This window comes from Microcebus murinus, chromosome 11 (assembly GCF_040939455.1).
Source record: "Microcebus murinus isolate Inina chromosome 11, M.murinus_Inina_mat1.0, whole genome shotgun sequence".
NCBI lineage: Eukaryota > Metazoa > Chordata > Mammalia > Primates > Cheirogaleidae > Microcebus > Microcebus murinus.
Window position 1 is genome coordinate 42,525,827 of NC_134114.1, and position 27,196 is coordinate 42,553,022.

Below are 27,196 nucleotides of genomic sequence, written 5' to 3' on the forward strand. Positions count from 1 at the left end.
CAGCCTCCCGAGTAGCTGGGACTACAGGCATGTGCCACCATGCCCGGCTAATTTTTTCTGTATGTATTACTTGGCCAATTAATTTCTTCCTATTTATAGTAGAGACGGGGTCTCGCTCTTGCTCAGGCTGGTTTCGAACTCCTGACCTCGAGCAATCCGCCCACCTCGGCCTCCCAGAGTGCTAGGATTACAGGCGTGAGCCACCGCGCCTGGCCAAGAAGCCTCAATTTTAAGTCAAGGTGCCATAATCACCACACTTTGCCATCTGATTGGCGTCACCTCTCAACATCACAGACAGTTTGATAAAAGCATTTAGCATCTGATCTTTAAAAAATTAAATTGTAAGCACCAAATAAATAAATAAGTAATCAGTATCTATAATCACTAGTCCCAAATCTTCCCCTGGCTTCCTTGGAGGGGCCCTCAATGGCAGCACTATATAGCCTCCCTAGCAGGGCCCTTTAGCTTCTGTCTTCCACTCTCCTTTCTCAGAGCCATTTGAGTCCATCATAAAAAGGATGCAAAGGTATGCAAATAAAATGCCCTCCTAAATTCAACACAGCCATGTTTCTAGCATGAAATTATAGCATTTTTACAAATCAGATTATGTAGAGTTGTTATATGGCTTTTAAGTAAGGCCCCAAACTGCGAATATATGTTAGTCACACTATGTAAAGTCATTCATGTTAGACCCTTGCATGTGATTCCAAGTCAGAAAGCTTCCAAAGAGTCCCCTTAATTGCTGTTAGATGAAATTTAAATTCCTAGAAAGCTGATCTGCATTTCCTTTCTTTCCACCATGTAAGATTCTTTCCTGAATTGCCAACCTACCTTTCTATTCTCATAACTAGTCAGAATAAAAAATAAGAAAAGCTATATAGTACTTATTTACCCAGTGAGGCAAACCTTATCTTTATTTGGCTTGGCAGTAAAAAGGCTGAAAAGTGTAATGGAAAGAGGCTTTCGCAATAAAATCCTCCTGCAAATATTTCTTTCTTGTAGCTTCAAACAAGAAAGACACATTCTTCAAACCACTCTTTCAGCACTCAAGGGGTAGTGTTCTATTAAGCCAGGTAATAGGACCTCTTATTAACTTTAACCTGTAACCAACAAATAGTGATTTCTTTAATGCTGTTGCTCAATTATCAACACACCAGCTCTAGGGCAGGAGTATGAGAGTCCAAGTGGGAACTCTGTGCATAGGCTTCTGTTTCTATCACTACATCTGATAAACTTTTGAAGACTACGCTAGACCTCCTGTGTCTCAATTTTCTCTCATTCTTGCTTTTCAAAACGCAGAAGAGAAAGAAACCAGTGCATCCCATGTCCTGCCTCTCCAAAGGGGTAAGAGCCTTCCTAGAAATGAGCTAGGACTCATGAAACCAAAGCACACATCTCCTTTAAAATGTTTATTATTCTCTGGCATTGGTCTGTTGCCAACTTCTGATCTACCCCCTTTGTGAAGAAAAAGACCTGTATGTGAGAATGAGGAAACGGGGAGTCTTTAAAGATGAGATGGAGAACAACTTGGCAAATCTTCTCTTCTTAGCACAATAATTCATGAGTATGAAATCTGATCCAATAGGGGATCTTACAGTAGGACAAAGGGAAAGAAGGCTCTCTGTCAACAAACACTTAGAATCTCTGACTGCAGTAGTGAAAAAGGTAAGGTTATAAATAAGAGGCAACAACAATTGGGGAAGTTAAGAACCAAGCACAGCATTAATTAGGTCACCTGGAAAAAACCACCACCTTCTTCCTTCAAAACCAACGTCATATTAATAAATCCTTCTAAGGTGCCCAGGGAAGAATAGACACACAGAGCACCCTCACTCCACATTGGCTTAGTGTGGCCCCAACAACAAATTGGCATACCATGCATTGAAATGGATGAAGGGTTAGCAAGCTCCAAGCACAAAAGAAAATCACCAGGACTCCAAACTTCTCTACACAGCTTTCAAACATATGTATTACAGATCTGGAGGAGGATGAATAAGCAAATTTGCATTCTTTCCAAAACTACAGAGTTGAATAGCTCATTTCTTTCTAGTCAAAATTAGAGGTGAGGGTAATGCAATAAAATAAAACATGGTTATAATGTTAGACAAAGAGAACATGCATCCTACCTATTGCAACACAAACAAATGGACTCAAACAACAGGACTTACGTAGAACAAAAACTGTTGCTTTATAGCAAGGTACACTTTATGGGAATGGCATTTTTTCCCCTCTAAATAAATCTTAAGAGGTATAAAATTAACCATAAAGAAAGGCATAAAGAATAGAAGGAAAACAAATTGACAAGTGCCTACTATGTGCCTGAAGCTGTTTCTAGGATCTTTTAATTTCAGGATTAAAGACTATTGATGTGAATTGTCTACAGAGATGACAAGGACCTTATTGCTGATGCCCGACCCTCACCACCAGGACAAGCAAGGCGATGGCACAAAGACTCCCACTGAGTTGGAAACTCTGGTGATGCAGTTGGAAGTGGGCCACTGAGGTTTGCAGGCACGTCACCCAGACTCTCTCCCAAGCACATTAGAGGCTGGGGACGGTGGCTCTGGTCAGAGAGAAAGAAGATACGCCACAGCATTGACTCTGGATGTAACCGGTGTTGACAGAAAATAAGCACCTGCCTTGAGTGACAGAAGATGTCTCCTACCCTTTTCTGCAATGGATTTTTAACTGAAAACCGAAACATCTATAACAAACCAGCAGGTGCTTTGGGTGGTGCCTTAAGCTCTCAGGAAGCTTTTATTTGAGACATTGTTATAAAAAGCAGTTGGAAAGCCCTCAGAAACCTGTATTTGGATGCCTATTACTTATCCTGAGTACAGTCAAAATATTTACCTGGAAAATATACTTTCAAAATCAGACACATTGCACTACCCAAAACAACCCATGTTTGTAGACACAAAGCCTTAACATGTGCCTTTATAATGCATTCACAAAGTTTCTGCTATGAGACACTGAATCCAGAGGACCCAGGTATGGGTATGGTATGGTATGGCATGGTAAAAACAAGCAATTTTAAAATAATGACCTTTGCTCTTATAATACCCTCAGCAATCAGTTCCTATATACCTTTAGTCATAAACTCCAATAAGAAATGATATCACATGTCCAGGGACCTTAATATATTGCAGTTAACCTTAATACATGACCAAAAATCAAGACATTAAACAAGTTCTATGAGAGCCTGAGCACTTTATGACTCATGTTAGAATTCTATTAGACTTCCATTGGTTCATTATGGTAGAAATATTTCTTGAATAGCTAAAATATTCTTAAATGTGAGGCACCAACACATCTTAGAATTACTTCAAAATTGAGTCAACATTCTAACTTTCCCTTAACCTTCTTTTGGAAATTCAGGTAAATTGTATTAGATGTCAGAAATTTCATGTATGCCCTTCCCCAGGGAATTTTTTAAATAAAAGAAAACAAAACAGCAAAAACAAAAAACAAAGCCCAAACCTCCCTTTTTCTTTTATTTGTGAGTTAAATAGTTGCTATTCTCAAAGTTGTTTTTTTCTTTTTCTTCCATGAAATGTGAGCAATTGTAAATGTCCTTATGTCCTCATACCTGACTTCTTATTTTAAGATGCTTTATATTAACAAGTAATTTTTCATTGCATAACCATTACTTTCTCAGACATTTGGTTTTATACCTTTTACTTTTCATTCTCACTTGATACGAGTATTCCTGTTCAAGACAAATCCTCATCCAGTCCCTGTCATGGAATTTTATAATTCTGAGTTTTACAAACTAAAGGGGTATTGATTACTCACCATATCCAGGAATGCCTTCTAAAGGGGAAATTATTCACGTGCATCATGTTCGCAGATCTTCTGTCATTAATATTTTCCTTGTCTCCTATGTTACATGTAGTGGTTTTCACAGATGAATTCCAACTCTTGCTTTGAGCAGCTATCATGGGCAATTATTGCAACAAGTATTAAATTCCAAAAAAATTCCCCCCAAAAAACAAATAGCAACAACAAAAGCCCTTCCAAGATTTGAAGAAAGAAACATCACAGAGCACTGCAGGTATGGGTCCATCCATTTAGGTTCCACTAGTTAGTCAACACACTAAAATAACCAGTTCAACCGCTAATCCTAAATGGTGGCAAATATTGTCCTGGTAAAATCTAACTGCCTTGAGTGTAAATTAATGCATCTTCGCAGGAAGGACTCTGGAATGTGGGAAAAGAGGAGTCAAAAGACAGTTTCTTGTTATCCTTGTTAAAGAAGTATTAGAAGGGAAGTGGAAAACTTCAGGTTGCTTTGCCATGCTGTCCTTTAGAAATGAATGTTGCTTTTTCTTCTTTCTTAGGCACATATTCACTTTAACGCAGTGCTACCGTCTGAGACGTGTCGGACAAAGACCTGAGCAGAGGGGCTAGAAACCATGTATAACCAAAGCCAACTTCTTCCCCCAAATCTCAGAGTTGCTGGCTTCGACTGCAAAAGTAGGAAGGCAACGAGTAATTTCTGCTTTGCAGGACAGGATTATCATTAGCTACCATCATGACTTCAGAAGGTGCTGTCGTGATGAAATTCATTTCTGCTGCCTATCCCCATAATAAGTCTGCCTGCTCTCTTTAAGTAAAATGACTAAGCTATTGATTCTTCCACTGCAGAATCCCCTCTAATTTGTTATTATCAAAACCATGTGCGGGCTTTTCATATTTTGCCTTGGAAAGAAAAGGAATTTCACAGCTGCAAGTCAGACGTTGTCTAAGAATTTCTTCCCCCGCTGTCTTTCTTTTCTCTTTTCTCTCTCTCTCTTTTGTTTCACTCACCCCAAATTCAGTTCCCCAATAGGTGTCATTTACTCTGATGCTCTGATATCTTCTGAAAGATTCTCATGCCCAAGCTATACAGACCTTGCATGCTTTTAAAACACAATGGCAACAGGCTCCTGCTGGAGTCCCCCAGCGCCGAATTTCCAGCACAACCTTTGGAATCGTCGCGGCCGCCTTGTCTGCCCTGGGCTGTGCCGCCCCAGCTCTGAGCAGCTCAGGACACTTGCAGCCTCCTTGGTACTGTACATTAACTCTGCAGCAGCCCGGCTAGGCTGCAGACACTGCTGCCTGACAGGGGATGTGCTGGCGTCAAGGGGGCCCTCTAGGTGGGTTCCCAGACACTGCAGAGCCGCGCACTCCGTGCTAGCCTCCAAAGAAGGCTGAGCAAAAGGGGTTAAAAGGCAAAGCTCGCCCTGAAAGGGCAGATTTCTTTCAGCAAGTAATTACTACGCAAGAAAAGCTAAACAGCGAGAAACCTGTAAATAACCTCATAGGGAAATGACACCTTGAACAAATAGATATGACAGACAGAAGATTTTGCTTTTTGTTTTGTTTTCCTTCTTACCCAATGAAAAGAAAGGGAATAAAAGAAGTCCAGAGCTCATCTGCAAGTGATAGGGTTCGGTTGATTCGACTCCTTTAAAGAAAAAACAACAAAAATATTGGGGTGGGGAAGCTTTGCTTACTCAATGATTTGTAACCAGTTAGCTACAGATGACCACAGGGTAATTTTTTTGGACAGGAAATCCTATGGAAGCCAGTTCTGCAGAAGTCAGTTACACTTCAATTGCAATTGCACATGCCATAAAGCTGCTTGTTTGACTAGGGGGTGTGTAGATATGAGGAGTGCTGAGATAAAACATTGCAACGCCCATTTTTGCATTTCCTCAAGCTTGCCCCTTTGTTGTAAAAATTCTGTTCAGTAATCCCCTGAAAGCACCCCATCACTGTTGATGCCATTTTGGAGCAAGAATAAAATATTATAGTAAACTCTTCTAATAGTAGGTTGGCACTTAAATGGTGTTTGTTTGAAACCAGTTGAAGAATAGACTTTACAGTAGAAGTGTACTCAATATTAATGTATCACTTTTAACTTAGGTATTTTAAAAGCCTGTTATGTAATTGCTTAATATTAAATGGAATACTGGCAACACTTAACATATCAGGCTATTATCTTCAGTTAGGATTTCCCCAGTGAGGTCCTGCCATTGCAAAAAACATTAGCCAGTGATGGGGGGAGGGGCATTTCCCATAAATTCAAAACCAGGTATAAAGGAATGTAGTTAGTCTTGAAAACTGCCATAATTTGGGGGGATTTTCATTTTGATTAAATGATATCCTAATAGAAGCATTCCTGGGAGAAAGAAGAATTGAGTGATTCCTTTAAAGTGATTCCTTTCTGAACTTGTAGGCTCAGAAAGATGGCAGCACAGCATAAAAGGAACTTGAGAATATTTGTTGGGATTTCCTGTATCCTAGGCAGTGTCCTCATGACCTCTTTTTGCTAAAGGGTCTAAATCTCTACCATAAGGTCATTTGTGATGTGACCCAGAAAACTTTAGCCTAAATTGTTTTAAACAAGCTTTGAAGGCTTTGAATCAAGCATCATAGAGTAATTAAAAATTTGATATTATATTAGATATTTAAATATTATTATTTAAGAGCTAGGAAAACTCACAATGTCCCAGGCCCTATTCTAAGAGCTCTGCATTATTAGCTCATTTAATCCTCATAATATTATTAGGTGAGGACTGTTTTTAGTCCTGTTCTATGGATGAGGAAATCAAGGCACTCAGATGTTAAGGAACTTACTGGAGGTCAAATATCTAGTAAAGAGTCACCATCTGAATCAAGGAAGTCTGTCTCCTGGGACTGTACACATTACCACTGTATTCTAGCACCTCTGTAATAGTAATAATAACACCTTGCATTAGTGTTATGCTTTCTAAAATTATTTTTACATGTATTATTTTAGCATCACAGAATAATGCTGACAAGAGTAAGACATTTGTTATGCCCATTTTGAAGATGGATCTCTACAAGGATTTTATTTGATCATCATCACACATCATATTTGTAGTAGATCTGGAAGAGAATTCAGATTATTTGACTCTGGTTAGTGCTCTTTGATGCTGCTGCTGCTGATGATGATGACAGATACTAATTTAATTATTCCAAAACCAACATTTAGGCCTTATACTAGCAGAGTAGGCCTCCATGAGAAGTAGCAAATGTAAAGATTTTTAAGAAATGATGTGGAAATATATTTTTCCTTGTAATGAACATCATTTATCTGGCATTTCTTTATTTTTTTTCAGTCCATTCTATTTTACTTTGTTTATATATCAAAGTGTTTCCTATAGGAGATATGATAGCAAGAATAGCTCTGAATATTTCTCAACTACTACACGGTACAACATGTAATACTTGTTAGCTAGTTTCCATTTGGGGGCAATGACATAAGCAAAGCACTTTACAAATAGAAATGCAAATAATTTAGTCATGAGATCACAAAAGGAGGTTTAAAATTAAAATATATTTAAACTAAAAAGATTTTAATTGAATATTTTTAAAGTTAACTTTTCTTGGATTTTTATTTTGATACAGGTAATAGTCTAGAATAAAAAATAACAAATTAAAACAAAAGGAAACACAATTGAGAAGCTATGATAAATAGTAGAAAATCCAAATTTCTGCTTGAAGGATAACAAAGAAAAAATGCAATTTATTTCACAGTTCAAGACTACAAACTAATAAAGAATCCTAAATTGAGTACTTTTACAGACTCAAGGCAACAATATAAAAGAATGGACTTGCTTAGAGAATAGAAATATCTCATTTCCAGCATTTTTATTCCACTTATATTAGAAATGGGGTCTTAAGAGTTATAACCACTAATTTACAAACTGATACTTCACAAAACTTAATACTTCATAAATGTATGACCTTCAAGAAATAATAGTCTGGCAGAACTAATAGGTTTGTAATTTAAAAACAAGTTCTCAGAAATGTATAATATTGATGGACTAGAGAAATACTAACCTGTTTTGTTCTACTAAAAGATAACCATTCTTTCATGGAACTTCTAAGAAATACCAAAGTAACCATAAAAGACTAGGGGTGCTAACTCTTAGTAGGGCACCACAGATTGGCACAATCTTGGTGAGGTCCCTATAGCTATCGTGTAACCTCAGCTCTACCAGCACAAAGGCTGGTTTGTTTTGTTTTATTTTGTTTTGGTTTTTTTTGTTTTGTTTTTTTGTGGTTTTAAAATTTTATTCCCACAGCAAGGACATTGGTTTTTCAGGGATGGACTTACATTATCCACCCTTATAAAAACTGATGTAATGAAAGAAAAGAAAACAAAACAGAGCATCAATTAACTGATAAATTACAAATTCAGAGCAAACCAAAATAAAAGATTGTTAATAAAAAATAAAATATAAAAGGTAGTTGGTAAAGTATTAAAAATGAAAGTGCTAACAAAATTTAGTACAAGAAGTTTGTCAAGTCATAAAATCAAATTCAAGTCATGAAATCCTTAGTATGAAATTAAAATCCTGACAATCAAAATAAAATTCTGCTTTTGTACCACTATAAAAAAAGATTTTTTAGTGCAAGCAGAACCAGAGCAAGAAATATTAACTATCCAGTATCCCCATGTCCTTTGTCAATGAAGCTTTTTGCTCTCACAGCTAGGATGTTATGCTTATAAGAGTGAAAGCTTTCAAACTAAATTCCTGGGAGCCCTGTGGTTTTGCAAAGCCACCTAGGGCCAACTGAGGGGTAAGGGGAAGCCAGGTTCCAACCAGAGAGCCCAGTCTGCTTTTACCAGTTTTATCTCAGTTTGGTTTGAAAAAGGGAGTCTGGTCCTTTAAAAAAATATATATTTACAAAAATGTAACAGTGAGAATACAGAACTAACACTTTCTAGGCAAATTCTTACCCTTACATTATCAGTTTCAAGGCTCCATCCTTTACAAGCTTCCCTCACAGTAAGCATAATGAATAAGTTGTACATTTATGCTAATACAATCATAGCATAATAAAGTCACACCCTAGTTTCTGCATTTGGGAGTATCCTAAACTCTTTAGTCACTCGTACCTATCATATTGAGGGTGTGATGACTTGCTTCATTAATTTTCTCTGAGTTTCATTTTTAGAGAGTAATTTCAAATGTTAAGTTATATCTTTCTGTCACCATCACATTCTGTCATAATCAATAGTTAACGTCAATGTTTGATTCCTAAATAGCCTACATGAAATAAAGTTAAAACTCCTCTATATTTAGACATGAAATGATAGTATCTAAAAGGTGAATTTTTTAGTAATCTTATATGAATACCATTGATAAATGCAGATATTGTAGGAAAGTCCCCATTTTTTCAAAAGGCTAGATAAATTTTGTCCCTTATATGTCACAAGCAAAAACAAAACAAAATCATTTTTCCCTCTATTCTATGTATCAAGTTTGTATAAATATATTTACACATATACATATATCTATATAATTTGATTAGCACATTATATATATATATATATATATATATATATAAAAAATAAATATCACCTTAAACCAACAAATGCTCTGTGAGAAAATTTCATGATTTAGCTAATATAATAAATCATTTTGGGTCATATAACCAAAGCTTAAATCTTCTAATCTTAAATGATAAATAAACGCATTCACAGAAAAATAATCTTGTATCATCAAACACAATACATTTAATAATTCTAGGGAAATAATTTCATATATTCCATATATCCATAATTTCATATATCCAAGGAAATAGAAGCTACAGTCACTTGGATATCTTCTTGAAAGATGTGACTTCTTACCTAAAGCCAAAAAGCAATGTATTTCTTTCTTTTCTAATAAACAATGAAATTTACATGCATTTTTCATACATGTGTGTATCTGTGTAAATACACATACATTTCTTCTTTTTATTGTATACATCAACGAATAAACAGGTGAGAGTAGCATTCCAACATGTAGAATGAGACCCAAGATAACTGCACGCCCAACCCCACCTCCCGGCAGGAAAAGAGCATTCAAGATCAAACCCTCTCTCCCACTATTATAGAAAACCAATCCCTCTGGAAAAGAACAGTGCATTCCTCTGTGTATTTATAACACCAAAAACATTGTTGGCACTCAGTAAATGCCAACTAATAACGATGTTGATAGTGATGACTTTTTACTTCTGGCAAGTTCTAGGAAAGTCTGAAGGCATGCTGTTCAGCACATTTATAACTGAAATAAGAGAAGCCCTCATGAAGTCATGGTTTCAACTGCTAAGAGTCAGGGAACAGCGTCATGTTTCAGGAAGTTGATAGTACATTCAATTTCTACATATTCTTAGTACCAAGGTTACAACCACCAATTAAAAAATGAAAAATAAATCCATTAAACACTTAGTTTAATTCCTAAAGCCAACATATGCTTTGTTGGAAAATTTCATGATTTAGCTGATATAATAAATCATTTTAGGTCATATAAGTGAAATGTAAATCTTCTAGTCTTAAATGAAAAATAAATGCATTTACAGAAAAAAATTGTGTATCATCAAACACAATACATTTCATAACTGGAATATTTAGAATGCTTGCTAAATTCCACTTTCAATATTTTTGGAAGTAGAGGAATTAAAATATCCAATCCTACAACACAAAGAAAGTACTTAATATTCATATTCAAAAATCTAATTTGACAAAAATTTAATAATTCTAGGGAAATAATTTCATATATTCCATATATCCATAATTTCATATATCCAAGGAAATAGAAGCTACAGTCACTTGGATATCTTCTTGAAAGATGTGACTTCTTACCTAAAGCCAAAAAGCAATGTATTTCTTTCTTTTCTAATAAACAATGAAATTTACATGCATTTTTCATACATGTGTGTATCTGTGTAAATACACATACATTTCTTCTTTTTATTGTATACATCAACGAATAAACAGGTGAGAGTAGCATTCCAACATGTAGAATGAGACCCAAGATAACTGTACGCCCAACCCCACCTCCCGGCAGGAAAAGAAGTTTGTTTTGCAAGTTTGAAGAGGAAAGAAATGAATTTGCATTCTGTCTTGGAGTCTCAAGATGTGCACCTTTAATTTTAGGCTCTGTCTTTTACTTTTTGTGTAATTTTGACTCAGGGAACCTCTTTGAGACACAATTTCCTTATCTGTAGCATAGAAATAAGCTCATAGGTTATTATAATTTTTAACTTATTAATTTATAAATTTTTAAATTATAGAAATGTACTTTATAATAAGAGAGCTCTTAAAATGTTGTTTGCATATTCTTGTAAATTTGATTATTAAAATATAATAAAATATAGATTCTTCACTCAGTCTGCAATTTACTTGAATCAAAATGGAATAATGAAAAGCAAAAATAAATGAAGAAGTAATATTAAAAGTAACTTCTGAAATGAAATTATATTTCATTTCTATCTTAAACTTTTCTAAAGACTTTGTTCATATTTTTTTGAAAATTCAAAGGAGTAAAAATATTTTTCATGTAATAAGATAAAGCCCACTTTCAAAATATATCCATGTTATAGAATATTATAGATTCCTAAGAATGACTTGGAAAAATATCTGAAATAATGCTAGGTAAAATAATGCTAAGTAAAAATAAAAAACAACCCTCTACTTTGTAGAATAATATCATGAGTATAAATTAATCAGTTTAAATGTATGTGTGCATGTTAATATATAAATTTATATTAGTGCAGAGAAAAATAACCAGAAGGATACATACCAAACTACTGACAAAACTAACTACCTCTGAGATTAGGAAGTAGAAGTGGAAACATTTAAAAAGGATTTCTACCTTTTAATTTTTTGACATATTTCTGAATTGATTCATCTTTCAAATGAGAATATATCTGTACATTACTTGCATAACTGAAACAGCAATAAAGAGAGAAATATGTTTAGCATTTATTAAGGAAGAATAGTCATTCTTCATTAACATCTAAATATTGTAATATCAAACCGAAGTTTCTAACATTTACAAGACAGACTCTCTGACTCAAAGCTGAATAGTCCAATTCAAAATATGTATTCAAGAATTCAGTCTATTATTTATATTAAACCAATATGGAGTCTTAAAAATAGAAATGAATAGCTGATTTATTCTTTTTCCATGACCACATGAACACTGTAGCTGGGGCCAGATGCAGTATTCATTCAAAGAACTATCAAAATTAAAGCTATGTCTTCTTGCAAAATAAAACATCTGATCAAACTTCCTGATCATAGTATGTGCTTATTTCACTCCAGTTCAAATATTTGGGTATCTGCTAACCTGTAAATGTCAGTCTGACCTCTGGCAAGACTTTAATCCGATTCATAGTAGCTGGACATATACAACCTTTACACAACCATACCCAGAATGGGGCAGGCTAAGAACAATATCATTTTGAGTAGCACCAAGAAAAATGTTGTAGGAGTACATAGTTATTCTTTCTTTCATAGATCCTAGCTAATTAGATGTTTCCAAAATAGATTTTCTCTCATAGGTAATTTAATTGACTGATAGTGATTGATAATTTAGTTAAACCCTGATGGCAGTTTTTCTGTCACTGATTTTCCCAGTTAAAAAGTAACATAGGCTGAGCACAGTGGCTCACTGTTGTAATCCCAGGACTTTGGGAGGCTGAGGCCAGAGGATTGCTTGAGGCCTGGAGTTTGAGACCAGCCTGGGCAACATAGCAAGACGCTATTTCTACAAAAAATAATTAAAAAAAAAAAAATTAGCCAGGCATGGTGGCACTTGCCTATAGTCCCAGCTACTCAGGAGGCTGAGGCAGGAGGATCACTTGAGCCCAGAAGTTTGAGGCTACAGGGAGCTATGAGAGGGCCTATTTACAGCAGTTCCTCTTACCCACTGTGTGTTTAGCTATCAAGAAAATATTATAAGGCATAGTAAAAGGAAAGAAACACAGTTTAAAGAGACAAAGCAAGTATCAAATTCAGACATAAGAGAGTTGTTGGGATTATCTGTATGATACAATAATGGTAAGTACATGTCATAATAAATTTGTCCAAACCCATAGAATTTACAACACCAAGAATGAACCCCTATTGTAAACTATGGACTTTGCTGATAATGATGTGTTAATGTAGATTTATGAACTGTAACAAATGTACCACTTTGGTAGGGGATATTGATAAGGGAGAAGCTACACATGTGTTCGCATTTGGGGTATATGGGATATCTCTATACCTTCTTCTCAATTTTGCTATGAACCTAAAATTGCTCTAAAAGATGAAGTCTTTAAAAAAAAAGGTAACATGATAATTATTAATCTTCTATATCCAGAATATGTACAATTTTTATATAATTTCAAAACTATGGATAATAAACTTTCCATCAGTAATGTCAATAGATTCCATTCCTTTAGTTCACAATTGCTTGAAACAAAAGTAGACCCATAATTTTCTGAAGAATGTTTATTTTAACCTATATTTTAACAATCTATTTATAAAATCTGAGCCTTATAACACAGCTTCTTTTTCAATAAATGAAATGCCATTTAAAGGTTATACTTGTAAAATGAAATTTACTATTTCATTTAGGAAACCATGCAAGTTCACTATGGAAAATACAAAGGTAAAAAGAAACACGAAATATGCAAAGAAGAATCAAGCCATCCATAATCCCACTCCCCAAAGATAAATCAGTATATTTCCTTCTGGTCTTCCCTTCCCTTCCCCGGGATTAGTGGGGTTTATCACTGATTTTTATATTACTGTAGAATATTTAACTGGCCTCTGGATTTGGTGAAAAGTACTGCCTGAATTCTTTTATTTACCAGATGGTATATGGTAAAGAAATTGCCTTGGAGATAATCAAACGTTTCCACTGTTACAGGTTTATTAGGGTAGGCAGTTCAATCAGACTGAGCTACAAAGGTTATTTATTCTCCCTGCACAAAAACCCTTATGATGGATTTTTACTGGTAGATGGTCTCAAGAGGATATTCATTCAGGCTTTTCTGGTATAACTGTTTAATTTTGAGCCATCCTTGAGTCTGCTGGCATATTTCTTTCAAAAAACTTAAGATAGTTCTTATCTACTATAGCAGTAGTATATAGTAGATGTATTTTCCGGTTCTGGTAAAACTAAGAGATTATTTTACCTACTTTTAGAATGGAATAGGATGGATGTTCTGCCACTTATAGGTTCAATGTAATTCATTGCTTCTTTAATTTTTCTGCAGTGAATCACCATCAGTCCCGATTTTTAGTGCTTTCTTAAAATAGTAATTTTGGGGGGGATGGTGTTTTTATAGTCATTTTAATAGGAAGTTGGAAGAGGCTGCATTATAGGCTGGAAGTAAGATGCTAAAATTCAAAGGCTCCCACCACCACTTTCAAAATTTGCACATACATACTCGCACATCACTGACAGTTAACAGAGTTAGGTATAAGGCAAATATGACTTTTATGTACAAGTACATATGTTTGTATATATATTCATAATATATACACATTACATATATTACAAACATATATACATGTATTTTTATTTCAACATCTTGTATTTACTATGTGGAGAGATTGCCACTACATTATTTTTTTAGTTATCTTTGAAATAGATGATTAAAGATCATCATTACAACATAACACCATAGCAGCAGTGGGGTTTTGGATCTGTTTTGTCTCTGGTATATCCCTCAATGCCTAGAATAGTGTTTGTTTGGTATATAGTAAATTCTCAATGAAATATTTGTTGAAATAAATCAGTGAGTATACAAAACATGATTATTTAATTCTGCCTATAGCTCCTTTTAAAGAGCTTGCATTCCCTATACCCTTACCCTTATAAAACCTGATTGGAATAGGTATGAAAACTTGACTCATTCCCAACTGATTCATTCATCGGGCATAAAATATTAATATTCTCTCTTTGGAATGTGAAGAGTCCTAACTAAAACTGAGACTCTATTCAGTTTGCGCTAGAGTTGAACCAAAAGGTCATGTGGACTCAGGGGCTGAAGTTGCCATTTTGGGTTCAGTGCAAACTGATAACTAAGGAGAGGGTGGCAATTACAGAGAGAAGACAGGAAGCAGAAGACAGAAACACAGAGACCAAAATGGATGACTATATTGCCCCAAAGAGAGTAGCTGCCTAGAATCCAAAGTTTTCCAAATCCAGTAGGAGCAGCTGTACTTGTTTCTGTGATTTTATGTATCTTTATAGTAACTACATCCCCTTCTTTTTTATAGGAGCTAGTTTGAGTCAGTTTCTTTTTCTTGCAATCAAAATCTCGATGAGTCACCATATAAGAAACCTTATTTTAACAGTCATAAATTCTTTATTTCCCTCCAAAAGTAAAGCAATTTAAAATTAATGCTATAGTGTAATATTGAATAGCCACAATAAATTAACTTGACATTGACTCAGTGGTTGCTTGATCAGGGGGCTTAAATGAAAACACACACAGAGTGAAGTTAACAATGTATCTACATCTACATCCACTTTGAGATATTCTGGAGAGAGTTTCCTTTTACTCTGACTGACATCTATTATACTTCCAGTCAAAATATTAGCTTCTTATTTTTCTCAAACCTCTCTTGCAGTCATCTTTACTGAATATCAATTAGCTTTAGATAAGGAGGAGTGAGAGAGAGTGAAAGAAAGAGAGAAATTAAGGAAGAGGGAAAATACTGTGGATTTAGCTTTATGGATAAGAGAATTTAGTACTTCAAAGGCAGAATTCCTTTTTTAGGGAGGAAAAAAAGGACATTTCTATGATTTTTTTTAGAAAATAACCATGTAAAACCTTAAAATATCAAAACATTCTAAAGCTAGAACCCAATATTTTAGAGTAACTAATAGTTTCTAAGTCATATGTTGTAATTAAGTAAAACATTCTTTAAATACAAAATAAATTCAAGGCTAGTTATTAAATCCTAGTTTTCCATTGTAGACAGATAGCCTTTCATTCGCCTAGCATTTTATACACTGTTCCCTGCTGTTGTTAACATTCTGACTCAAGGATAAATCCATAATTCTGAGTACTTGAAACTTTCAACTAGCCTGCCTCTCTCTATAATTGGCATATTAAACCCCTAAAAAAAGTCACTATAGACTACACAAATCACTTAATAGATACAAACAGGCAACACATAAACAATACATGTCCAAAACTGATGAGACACAAAAATAGTAATATGAAATTGAATTGCCTTGCTATATATCTTATCCTTTTCTCTTGGGAAGCACATTATGAGTGTGAAAGAATTCAGTGTGGAATATAATGTGATTTTATCTGTTGTTCTTAGTTCCAAGATTTGTAAAATGGATGAAGACACAAAGGAACTTTAAGTTTTTCCACAAAATGAAGTATCAAACCTGATCAAATAGTACATTTTCTTTTAAGATTTCTTCTCTTTTCTCAGACCCTTTCCTTTAAGATTACTGATCAAACCAGGGTAGGAGTGAAAATAAAAAGCTGGAAGGGAGCAAGGGAGCACCCAGTTTTTGTTGTAAGAACCCTCAGAAATTTTATTGATTTTTGAAATCGTCACTTAATTTTTAAAAAAAATGGAGGTTACACAAGAAGCAGGAACAAAGTCAATGAAAATATAAAGTTGCCTCTCTCTCTGTCTCCCATAATTACTCACTGATTAGAGGCACAGGCCATTTGAGATGAGGCTGTCAGTGGGTGGGAGGATTGAATACTTTTGTTCTGGAAGGAGAAGGATCAAGCCACTGCTGCAGCTGGAATCTTTGCTGCCCTCTCTGCATAGAGAGCAGGTGACAGTCCTAAACTCCCAGTCCCAGGAGTCCAAAGGGAGGAAGGAGTGAAGAAAGACAAAGGAAATTCAAACAGTGGATTGGGACAGAACTTTACTATTAATACCGACAGTCCCATCCCCTCAGTGACCTACTGCTTTCTACATCTTTTAATGCAGATCTATTTTGGGATCTGTTTGCTGGGGCATAGGCATTTTAAAAGAGCAGATGTACATTTGCTGGATGGTGTAAATAATTTTCCCTGATTTTCCCCTCAAATATTAGAGGAAGACAGAATGGGGAAACATGCAAGAATGATACAAATGTGATGTGAGATTGTCAAGATATTTTAAAGCATATTTTGTAAATGGATATCAATATTATAACGCATTTGTTGAGAATAAGGACATGTGATATATGTTAAAATACATTTTATTTTGGTTTTCTACTGCTTCTTTAAGTCTCTTGGGTTTTTTTTTGACACAGGGTCTCACTGTATTGCCCAGGTTGGAATCCAGTGGCATGATCATAGCTCACTGTAACCTGGAACTCCTGGGCTCAAGCAATCCTCCCATCTCAGGCTTCCAAGTAGCTAAGACTCTGCTAGGACTACAGGCATATATCACTATTGCTTGGCTAACTCCTAAAAAATAAATTTGTAGAGATGTGGGGGTCTCATGATGTAGCCCATGCTGGTCTCGAGCTCCTGTCTCAAGCAATCCCCCTGCCTTGGTCTTCCCAAGTGCTGGTATTACAGGAGTTAGTCACCATACCTGGCCCCTTTAAATTTTACTTATGGAGAAGTCTTATGATTTTTCTGGGCACTGTTAGGCAATAGAGCGCTTTATATTCACTTTAAACCATCAATTCATATTCTTTTAGGAAATTAGACTGCCATTCCAAATTATAATTCTAAACTTGATTGAACTCACTTCTTCTTCCCCCTCCCAGCTGGGTCTATTGCAGAGTAGCTGCTTGTAGTGGGTGAGTGGGTGGCATTGAGGGTAGGGTTTATCTCACCAGCTGTTGGTACTGACTGCTCTGGGATTGGAAAGCATGGAAAGAGATGATGAAAGGAAGGAGAAGATTTTGGATTTTTTCCCCCTTGAATTGGCACCATCCTAAGATGGCATATCATGTTGGGGGCCTCGCAGATGTTGAAAGCTGTCTCTTTGTCTCCTGGGCACTTTTGTGGGTTCATTAGTGGCGTCCCTGCCGGGCTCCCTGGCTGCAACTCCTATGACTCAGGCAGAGCCTTGTTTTCCAAGTGCTGCTGGTTAATCAGCCCCCCACGAAGCCCTTGGTTTTCTAGTGGTCCATTCCCTGCAAACTTTTGCTACTGGATCACAGCTGCCTTTCCCAGATGGTCCTCATGGGAAGAACATAAAATGGCTCAAGACTAGGTCTCTCTCCTGTGTGTGGTATGAATCTGGTCCACAGGAAAAAATACCACCATTGATGCCTCTTTCTCTGGGCTTGATGTGAATGAGATGACTCCAGACCCCTTTGAAGGGAAAGTAGGGCAGGATTGCCAGCACTGCCTAGTTCTCACTCTCTCAAAAATATATTTTCATAAATTTTTGCACAGGCAAGAAGAGGTTCATTTTCTGCCATTAGGTCTTGTGTCTGGCAATGGCCATCTATCTTGTGTTAATGAGGAGATTAAGTCTAAGGACTTAATCATAAGACTTTCTCTGTAAGTAAAGGACAAAGTGCTAAGAATGGCAAAGCAAAACCTGGACGATGTGTAACCTATTAATAGCCATCTCTGGAATAGATTACCTTGAAACATCACACTATAAGACAGCAAATTTTCCTTGTTTGCTTGTATGAAGCCATTAAGTTAGGAGCTCCAAACTTGCAGCCAAAGGCATCTTAATTGACACAGTTCACCATGAAATATTTACTATAAGCCAAACAAGGGCACTTCTCAATAGGTAATCAAGTTAGACAGGAAAGAGGAGCTTATGTTTTCTCACTCCTTTTTTTCTTTCTAAGTAGCTGACGGGTGAGCTCATCTGCCACACAAAGTACTCTAAAGTTAGATGTTTAACTTAATTTTCAAAATTGCAATTGCTATAACTGAATTGAAACAACAGTTGTGATGACACTTGTGATAACAAATGTTAAGAAAAATAAACAAAAGTTTTGTTCACTTTGGGAATCCACGATTTATAGGTAGGGCTGGATCTCTCTTAGTTCATGGGGAGACAAAAGAGGTTTCCAATATTACATGATATTGTCAATATCCAGGGCAATGATCACATTCTATCTTCCAGAAAATCAGAAGATAATATGTGTGCCAAAAACCCTTTGGAAATCGAATCATACTTCATGCTGAATTCCATTTAGAGGATCAAGCGAGGACGTACTTTACTGTTCCATACTATGATGTGGGTGTGCTTATATTAAATCACTTTCAGAGAAACACTAGGTGACTAATTTGTTACAACGATATGTTTGCAGACTAACACATTCATAAGAACAGCAGAATAATGAGCTAATTTGTAAAGTACCAGATGGAATTTACTGAAAGCCTGTGGCCTAAGCTATCATAATTGTCCTTTATACTCTAAGAAGACATTTCTAGTAATCTTGCTACCCACAACTTTGCTATTGGATAAAAAGGCCAAGCTCTAACTAATCCTTTTCCCATGAAGGCAAGCCTGTAGTATTTGAATATGCTTGCTACTGGAGACCTGCAGTGGTATGCAGTTCTGCTTTTTTTTTTTCCTCCACTGTCTGAATGGCATCACATGAGGAATCATTAATCTTACCTGTTCTCTAGCCCATGCCATTGTTGTAGGATTTTCCTATGTTGCTTCTTTGATAGTTTGCAAACAGTGAGGTGTATGCACATTTATACTTGGACTGTCTTTTTCTATTTCCTCTATGTCTGCATGTTCTAGCCCACTGGAATAGACACTGTATCCTCAGCACTTTTTGAGATTGCCTTTTCTATTTTTTCTTTCTTTTTCCCAAATCAGTCCAGGGATGACTTTATCCCTCTTACAATTAGTCTCATGCCCTACTGTGTTAGTCCTCAACCAAAACTTGAGATTGATAAACCTAAACCCCAATTTTGGCTCTTTCTCTATTACATCTCCTCACAGCCCCAAGTATAGACTAGTTAATTTGTGCTGCTAGGTTAATTGTTTTTCTGAAAGAAGAACTAATGCTAATTCTTTTTTTATTATTATTACTTCATATTATGGGAATAAAAATATTGTTAGGGTTACATATCTTGCCCCCTGCCCCACCCTGCTATGCCAGAGCTTCTAGCGTGTCCAGCCTCCAGTTGGTGCACACTGCACCCACTGTGTAAGTACATACCCTTTCCCTCCTCCCCTCTTCTACCTGCAAACAATTCTTCTCAAACTTTTCCAAAAAATTGAAGAGGAGGAAAACCTTTCAAATTAATTTTATGAGGCCAGTGTTACACTGACACCAAAGCTAGACAAGGACACTACAATAAAAGAAAACTGTAGGTCAACATCCTTGATGCACATAGATGCAAAAATCTTCAACATAGTACTAGCAAACCAAATTCAATGGCAGAATAAAAAGTTCACTTACCATGATCAAGTGGTATTCATCCTAGGGACTTAAGGATGTTTTAACACATGAAAATCAATAAATGTAATACATCACATTAATAGAATGAAGGACAAAGACCACATCATTGTTTTAATAAATACAGAAAAAGCATTTGAAAAAATTCAACATCGTTTTATGATAACAACCTTCAACAAATTAGGTCTACATGGAATGTACCTCAACACAATAAAGGCCATATATGACAAACACACAAGCTAACATCATACTTAATCAGGAAAAGCTGAAAGCTTTTCCTTTAAGTTCCAAACCAAAAGAAGATGCATACTCTTGCCACTCTTATTCAACATAATACTGTAATTTCTAGCCAGATTCCACTAAAAAAAAAAAAAAAACAAAAAAAACTGTTAGAACTAACAAATGAATTCAGTAAAGTTGTAGGATACAAAATCAACATTAAAAAATCAGTAGTGTTTCTTTACACTAAAAGTGAACTATCTGTGAAAGAAATTTTAAAAATCTCATTTACAATGGCTACAAAGAAATAAAATATCCAATGAATTAAACAGAGATGGAAAAATCTACACTGAAAACTATGAAGCATTGATGAAAGGAATTGAAGACAACACAAATAAATTGAAAGACAGCCCATGTTCAGGGGTTAGAATAATTAATATTGTTAAAATGTCTACATTGCCCAAACAAAGCAATCTACAAATTCAGTACAATCCCTAAGAAAATTCCAATGTCATTCTTCAAAGAAATGGAAAAAACAATCTTAACATTTGCATGGAACCACAAAAGAAACCAAATAGCCAAAGCAATTTTTAGCAAAAAGAACGAAGTTTGAAGCAACACACTACCTCACTTTAAAATATACCACAAAGCTACAGTAACCAAAACAGCATTGTATTTGCATAAAAACAAACACATAAACTGATGGACTAGAACAGAGAACCCACTAATAAATTCACGTGTTTACAGTCAACTTAATTTTGACAAGGGTCCCACGAACACATATTGGGAATGGACAGTTTCTTCAATAAACAGCGCTTGGAAAAATGGATATCTACATGTAGAGGAATGAAAATAGAACCTTATCTCACACTATATATGAAAATCAACTCCAAATGAATTAAAGACTTAAATGTAATACTCAAACTATGAAATTACTAGAAGGAAACATAAGGAAAAAGCTCTATAGCATTGATCTGTATAATAATTTTTTGGATATGACACCAAAAGCCAGGAAACAAGCAAAAATAGAAATTACATCAAACTTAAAAGCTTCTGCACAGCAAAGGAAACAATCAACACAGTGAAAAGACAACCTATAGATTGGGAGAAAATATTTGCAAACTATACATCCAATAAGAGGTTAAAATCCAAACAATATAAGGAACTCAAATAATTTAATAGCAAGAAAATAAATAACCTGATTGAATTTCTCAAAATGAGGCTTATAAATGGCTGACAAGTGTATGAAAAACTGTTGAACTCACTAATCATTAGGGAAATGGAAATTAAAACCTCAATGAGCTCTCACCTCACACCTGTTAGAATGGTGATTATCAAAAAGAAAAAGATAATAAGTGTTGGCAAGAAATGTAGAGAAAAGGGAACCCTTGCACACTATTGGCAGGAATGTTAGTACAGCCATTATAGAAAACAGTATGAAGATGCCTCAAAAAATTAAAAATAGAACTATCATACAATCCAACAATCTGACTATTGGGTATAATCTAAAAGGAAATAAAATTAGTATGTGGAAGAAATATCTGCACTCCCATGTTTACTGAGACATTAGTCACATTAGCCAAAATATACATTCAATGTAAGTGTCCATCAATGGATAAATTGATAAAGAAAATGTGGTATCTATACCCAGTGGAAAACTGTTAAGCCATAAACAAGAAGGAAATCATGCCATTTGCAACAATATGGATGAAACTTGAGGACATTATATTAAATGAAATAAGTCATGTACAGAAAAATAAATATTGCATTATCTTATTCATATGTAGAATTCAAAAATTTTGACTTTCTAGAAATAGAGATTGGAATGGTAGTTACCAGGAGCTGAGGTGGTTGGCAGTTGGAGGGGTGAAGTTGTTGGGGTGATGTTGGTCTAGTAACATAAAATTTAAGTTAGATGGGAGGAATAAGTTCAAGAAATCAATTGTACAACACAGTGACTAGAGTTAATAATGACATATTGTTTTCTTGAAAAATGCTGAGAGTAGATGTTAAATGTTCTCACCACAAAAATAACGACGAGAGACAAAGTATATGTTAATTAGATACATTTAGTCATTCCATAATGTATATATACTTCAAAACATGTTGTCCATCACAAATACATATAATTTTATAATAAAAATAAAAATATATATAATAACAAAAAATTATTTGGATGTGTATCATATTGTGCTATATGTTTGAATAAATTCTTGTAAAAATATAAGTTTTTCTGAAGAAACTATGGTTTTGCGGAAGAAGCACAAGTTTTTAGTATCATCAGACAGACCTGAGGTCTCATTATCACTTGATTTATATTGGGTTCATTTCCAACCTTCACTGAGTGTTAATTTTTTTCATCTGGAAAACAACAATGACACATACCTCCTCGATTCAGTTGGTGTTTGATTAGAAGGTATAGATTAAATAGCACATGCAGGAACTTAACCCATTTGTTTCTCTTGACCTCCTCAAATGTTTGCCACCTAACCTGCTGACTGCAATGGTGGGAATGTTAAATTAGGAAAGAAGGAAAATAACAGTGTAGAAATATGAAGCGAGTGAATTATGTAAGCTTCCCAAACAATTACTAATGCAAAATGAATTGGCAGGGACAGCTGTCAACATAGCCACGCTATGGTTTCTGTACCATTTGCTTTAAAGCGAGCCTATAAATTAATTAGAATAATACCAACAAACCAGAAGAAAAATGGGGAATGGATGCAAGCAAGGATCACAAAAGGAGAACTACAAATAGCCAAGAGCCATTTGAAAAATGTTAAATCTCACTAGGAAACAAAATTAATTAATTAATTGAAAGTACAATGAGGTATTTTGCCTATCACACTGGTTTAAGTTTTTTTAAAGATTAAAATTGCCCATTGATTATGAGGGTGTTGGAAACAGGTACATGCATACACAGTTGGTAGAAACACGGATTGCAAAAGACTTTTTTGGAGTACATTTTAGTGGACTTTTAAAAATGAAAACATATATATCACTTGATAAGCAATTCCTGTAAGAGTCTCTCCTATAAAAATGATTGCTCAAGTACAAATACATGTGCACATGTGCATGGCCACGTGCGCGTGCACACACACACACACACACACTGGTAATCATTTTGGTATTTTTTATAGCAATAATAAAAATATGCTGTTTCTGTCTCTCTGACCAGATACAGAATTCCTGGAGAGAAGGCCAGAACTTTATACCTCCTCACCAATAACTTTCAAGCTTCCAAACATATATAAATACTAGGGTTGAAGATGCTTAAAATGCATACTGGCTGACAAAAGATCAAAACATTTTCATTACATAAAAAGACAATTCTATAGACTTACAAAATTTGTAGGTGGTTTGTTGTTTCAGAGGTAAAAATAAGTATTCAATAATTGGCAATCCAAAAGTTTATTCTAACCATTTAAAATCTGGGGAACACTTATATAATAATTGATTTTTATTTAACTCTCCAAGTCTATGTATAACCTAGTTATATTTTTATCATAAATTTGTGATTTCTAAAGACTTAATATATTTAAAGAAAATCACAACATTGTATCAAATGCAATTTTGTTCTTGAGTCTTTCTTTCTTATTTTATTCTCTAATCCTGCCCCCCATGGTACAGACAACACTTTGCTTTGCTACTAGACTTCCTCCAACATTCTGAAAAACATAAGAAACACTGTCATTATATGCCAAAACTGATTCCATGTATCCCAGGAGTATAAAAATTCTCAAACAAGGGTTCAGAATCCTGTTACTATAACTCTTAGGCCCTGAACCCTCAATAGAATCTAATTTTCTTGCAATATGGAATGGGGAGGGAGGGGCAGTGTCTTTTAAATACAGAGACCATGCTCCTGACATCATCAACAAAGAGTGCCTCTGGGTCACTTTATCAGCAGTGGGACTGGGCTCCTTCAGTCATACTATCTGGACTCAAGTGGCATGAGTTTAAGTGTATCCATTAGTGAGCTATCTGTCTAACCTGGCTATAAAACAGATTAAATGGAACTAATCCACCTAAAAGAGAAATTCAGTAGACAGAGAATCAGCCCAATCTGGCTACTTTTATATTAGATAACTAAAATCCAATATTTAAAAGTGAAATAGTGTCTTCCTTTTCAGGGATAGCTATATTAATAAGACAGAAGATATATATATATTAAGAATGTTACAGTATTCTCAGAGCAATATGCTAGAAGAAAGTCCTTGCATCAGTATAAACCCCAGATCAGTCCATATAAACTCTACAATATAAATTGAGCTGAGCTTCTCAAAAGAATACATTGCATTAACTGAAGGCATTCAACTGATAATTAACATAAGAAACTAATTAGCTTCTTTCTGCATACCATTTAGAACTGCAGTCCGCAAGTCCTGTGCTGTGGACGGTATTGTTCCATGGCCTGTTAGGAACTAGGCTGCATAGCAGGAGGTGAGTGGTGGGGGAGTGAGCGAAGCTTCATCTGTATTTGTAGCCGCTCCCCATCACTCATATCATTGCCTAAGCTCTGCTTCCTGTCAGATCAGCAGCAGCATTAGATTCTGCATTATGGTGAGTTGTATAATTATTTCATGATATAGTACAATGTAATAGTAATAGAAATAAAGTGCATAATAAATGTAATGCACCTGAATCATCCCCAAACCATCCCCTACCACATTGTCCATGGAAAAATTGTCTTCCTTGAAACCAGTCCCTGGTGCCAAAAAGATTGGGAACTGCTTATTTAGAAACATGCCCTAGCACATTGGAAATAAGGGGAGAAAAGTGAAATAAAGTTAACATTTTTTAAAGTCTCTCTTCTGTGGAAGGCTTTGTGCACTGAGCTTTACACAAGCTATTTCCTTCAATAGTCACAATATCCCTATAAAATGAGTATTATTATATCCCTCTCTTACAGATGAGGAATCTGAAGAACCTAGAAAGGTTAAGTTACTTGCCCATGGACCTAGGGAGTAAGTGGCTGGGCTGTGATTAGACCATAAACCCACCTTTGCCCACCATACTGTGAGACTAGCCTTGTCCTGTGGGTTGGGACATGGCCAGAGAGAGTGGCTGGGAGCAGCTGCCACTACAGAGACAGTAGACAGGGTGAGAAAGACCAGGAACTTTGCAAGCAGTGAGTGCCAGGCACCATACTAAACACTTGACTCGCCTTGACTCATTTAATCTTCTGAAAAGTACTACTAGTTTGTCCGTTTTACAGTGAGGAAATTAAAGCACAGCATAGTTAAGCAAGTCACTCAAAGTTACACAGCTACTTAACAAATAAATCCCATGGTGAGTTCATCTTGTTTCTTTTCCCCATATCTATCTCTCTCCTTTGTGTCTTTCTTACAGAGAGAAAAATAAAAACCGAGTGAGCTGTTTTACAGTTTACTGATTTCATATACCTTTGGGAGTGTTAGTGCCTTTTGGTTAAAAAAAAAAAATCAATATTGTCCCAGCCCTTTGGGATGCCAAGAGGCTATTTGGGGATATTGGAAGGCACTTTACTGACGTTCTGCTTATGTCAACAGACACGCACAGAATTGGGCTGCAGTTTGATTCCCAACCCTATGGATGACTTTCTAAACTCTAATCAAAAACATATTTTCTCCTACATGCAAAATTAAAATAGCTAGGTGTCTTTGTTTAAAAAATGCTAATCTATGATTTGGCAAAGGCTGACACTTTATCTTGCTCCCCTTGGCTGGCGTTTCGGGCTTATTCATCTGGCAGTGAGTGAGTGCCCAGCGCCTCTGCCCCTCCCCTCCCCTATTTATTGTCAGGCTGCTGCAGTGCAGCGTTGAAACATCTGGTCATTTAGATCATTAAAAATCAATCCAATGACCAAATCATTCTGTACATTTTAGGGAAATGACAAAAAGTGCAGCATTAGATTGCTATTAACTTGCTCCGGGTTTTCTTTTTACAGCTGCCAGGAAAGTCATTTGGTAAAATTGATTAAACCAGCATGCCAAGGATGAGAGAGGAAAAGAGCAGAGAAATGTAAACACAGTGAGCTAAGAGGGGAGGGCAGTGATTTTCTTGGGAACGAAGTGAGATGTCACTGGGGGAGACAGAAGTGGGCGGGTAGGAGGAGCGACCTTGCATGTAGTGAGCATACTATAATTTGGGGCATAAGAGATTCAACATGGTAGGATACAAGCAACCAAAATGCAGAAACAATAGAGAAGAAGGAATGAAGAGGCAGCGAGCTATCCATGTGCTTCTAACAGACTGTCCGCACTGGTCACACTGCACGGTTTGGTTAAATTCATCTAAGAGACATCACTGGTACAATAATAAGAAGCTGATTTCAGAATTTTAGTAAATAAAACTCTTTCAATACCAGGAGAGAGTAGGGAGGAGCACCTGGCTCCCTGCACAGTGGGGTTTATTTCTGTAAGAACAATTAACAAAGAAAGGAAAATAAATCTCTCTACTTTTGCTGAATAAGACCACAAGTGCATACAAATTCACACATGCATTCCCTTATTTGTCACAACAGTGGCCACAAATATTCCCTCCCTCTCAATAGGAACTGCCTTCCCCTTACAGAGTTGTGTTTTTCTCCTAATATCTTTCAACAATTTCTTGATTAATCCCCAAAGAACCCTGGTATGTGGAATCACACAGTGCTGACAAGGATAGATTTTAATGTGGGGTTTCTGCCACCGTGCCACTATTTCTAATTCCTCTCAGTGTCCTATTTAAAGTCATACTTACTCTGCCATCAGAGGGTACAAGAGAAAAAAAAAAATAAAGTCACACTTAGCTCACACAAGTCATGCTTTTCTAGAAAAGGGCAAGAAAGACCATCAAGTATTTAT

The 27,196-nt window shown here is 35.7% G+C and overlaps 1 protein-coding gene across 5 annotated transcripts in view; it reads right to left on the reverse strand.

Moving 5' to 3' along the window:
- The window catches only part of PDE4D (phosphodiesterase 4D), a 1,055,987-nt gene that overhangs the window by 529,075 nt on the left and 499,716 nt on the right, over positions 1 to 27,196 (reverse strand). The window contains exon 1 of one of the 5 annotated variants that reach the window (XM_076008349.1): positions 3,796 to 7,384. The exons of the other annotated variants lie outside the window; for them this stretch is intronic. Coding sequence (XP_075864464.1) covers positions 3,796 to 3,941 — 146 coding nt within the window. The 5' untranslated portion in view covers positions 3,942 to 7,384. Of the gene's footprint in view, positions 1 to 3,795; positions 7,385 to 27,196 lie in introns of those variants that run through there. 5 annotated transcript variants of the gene reach the window in all.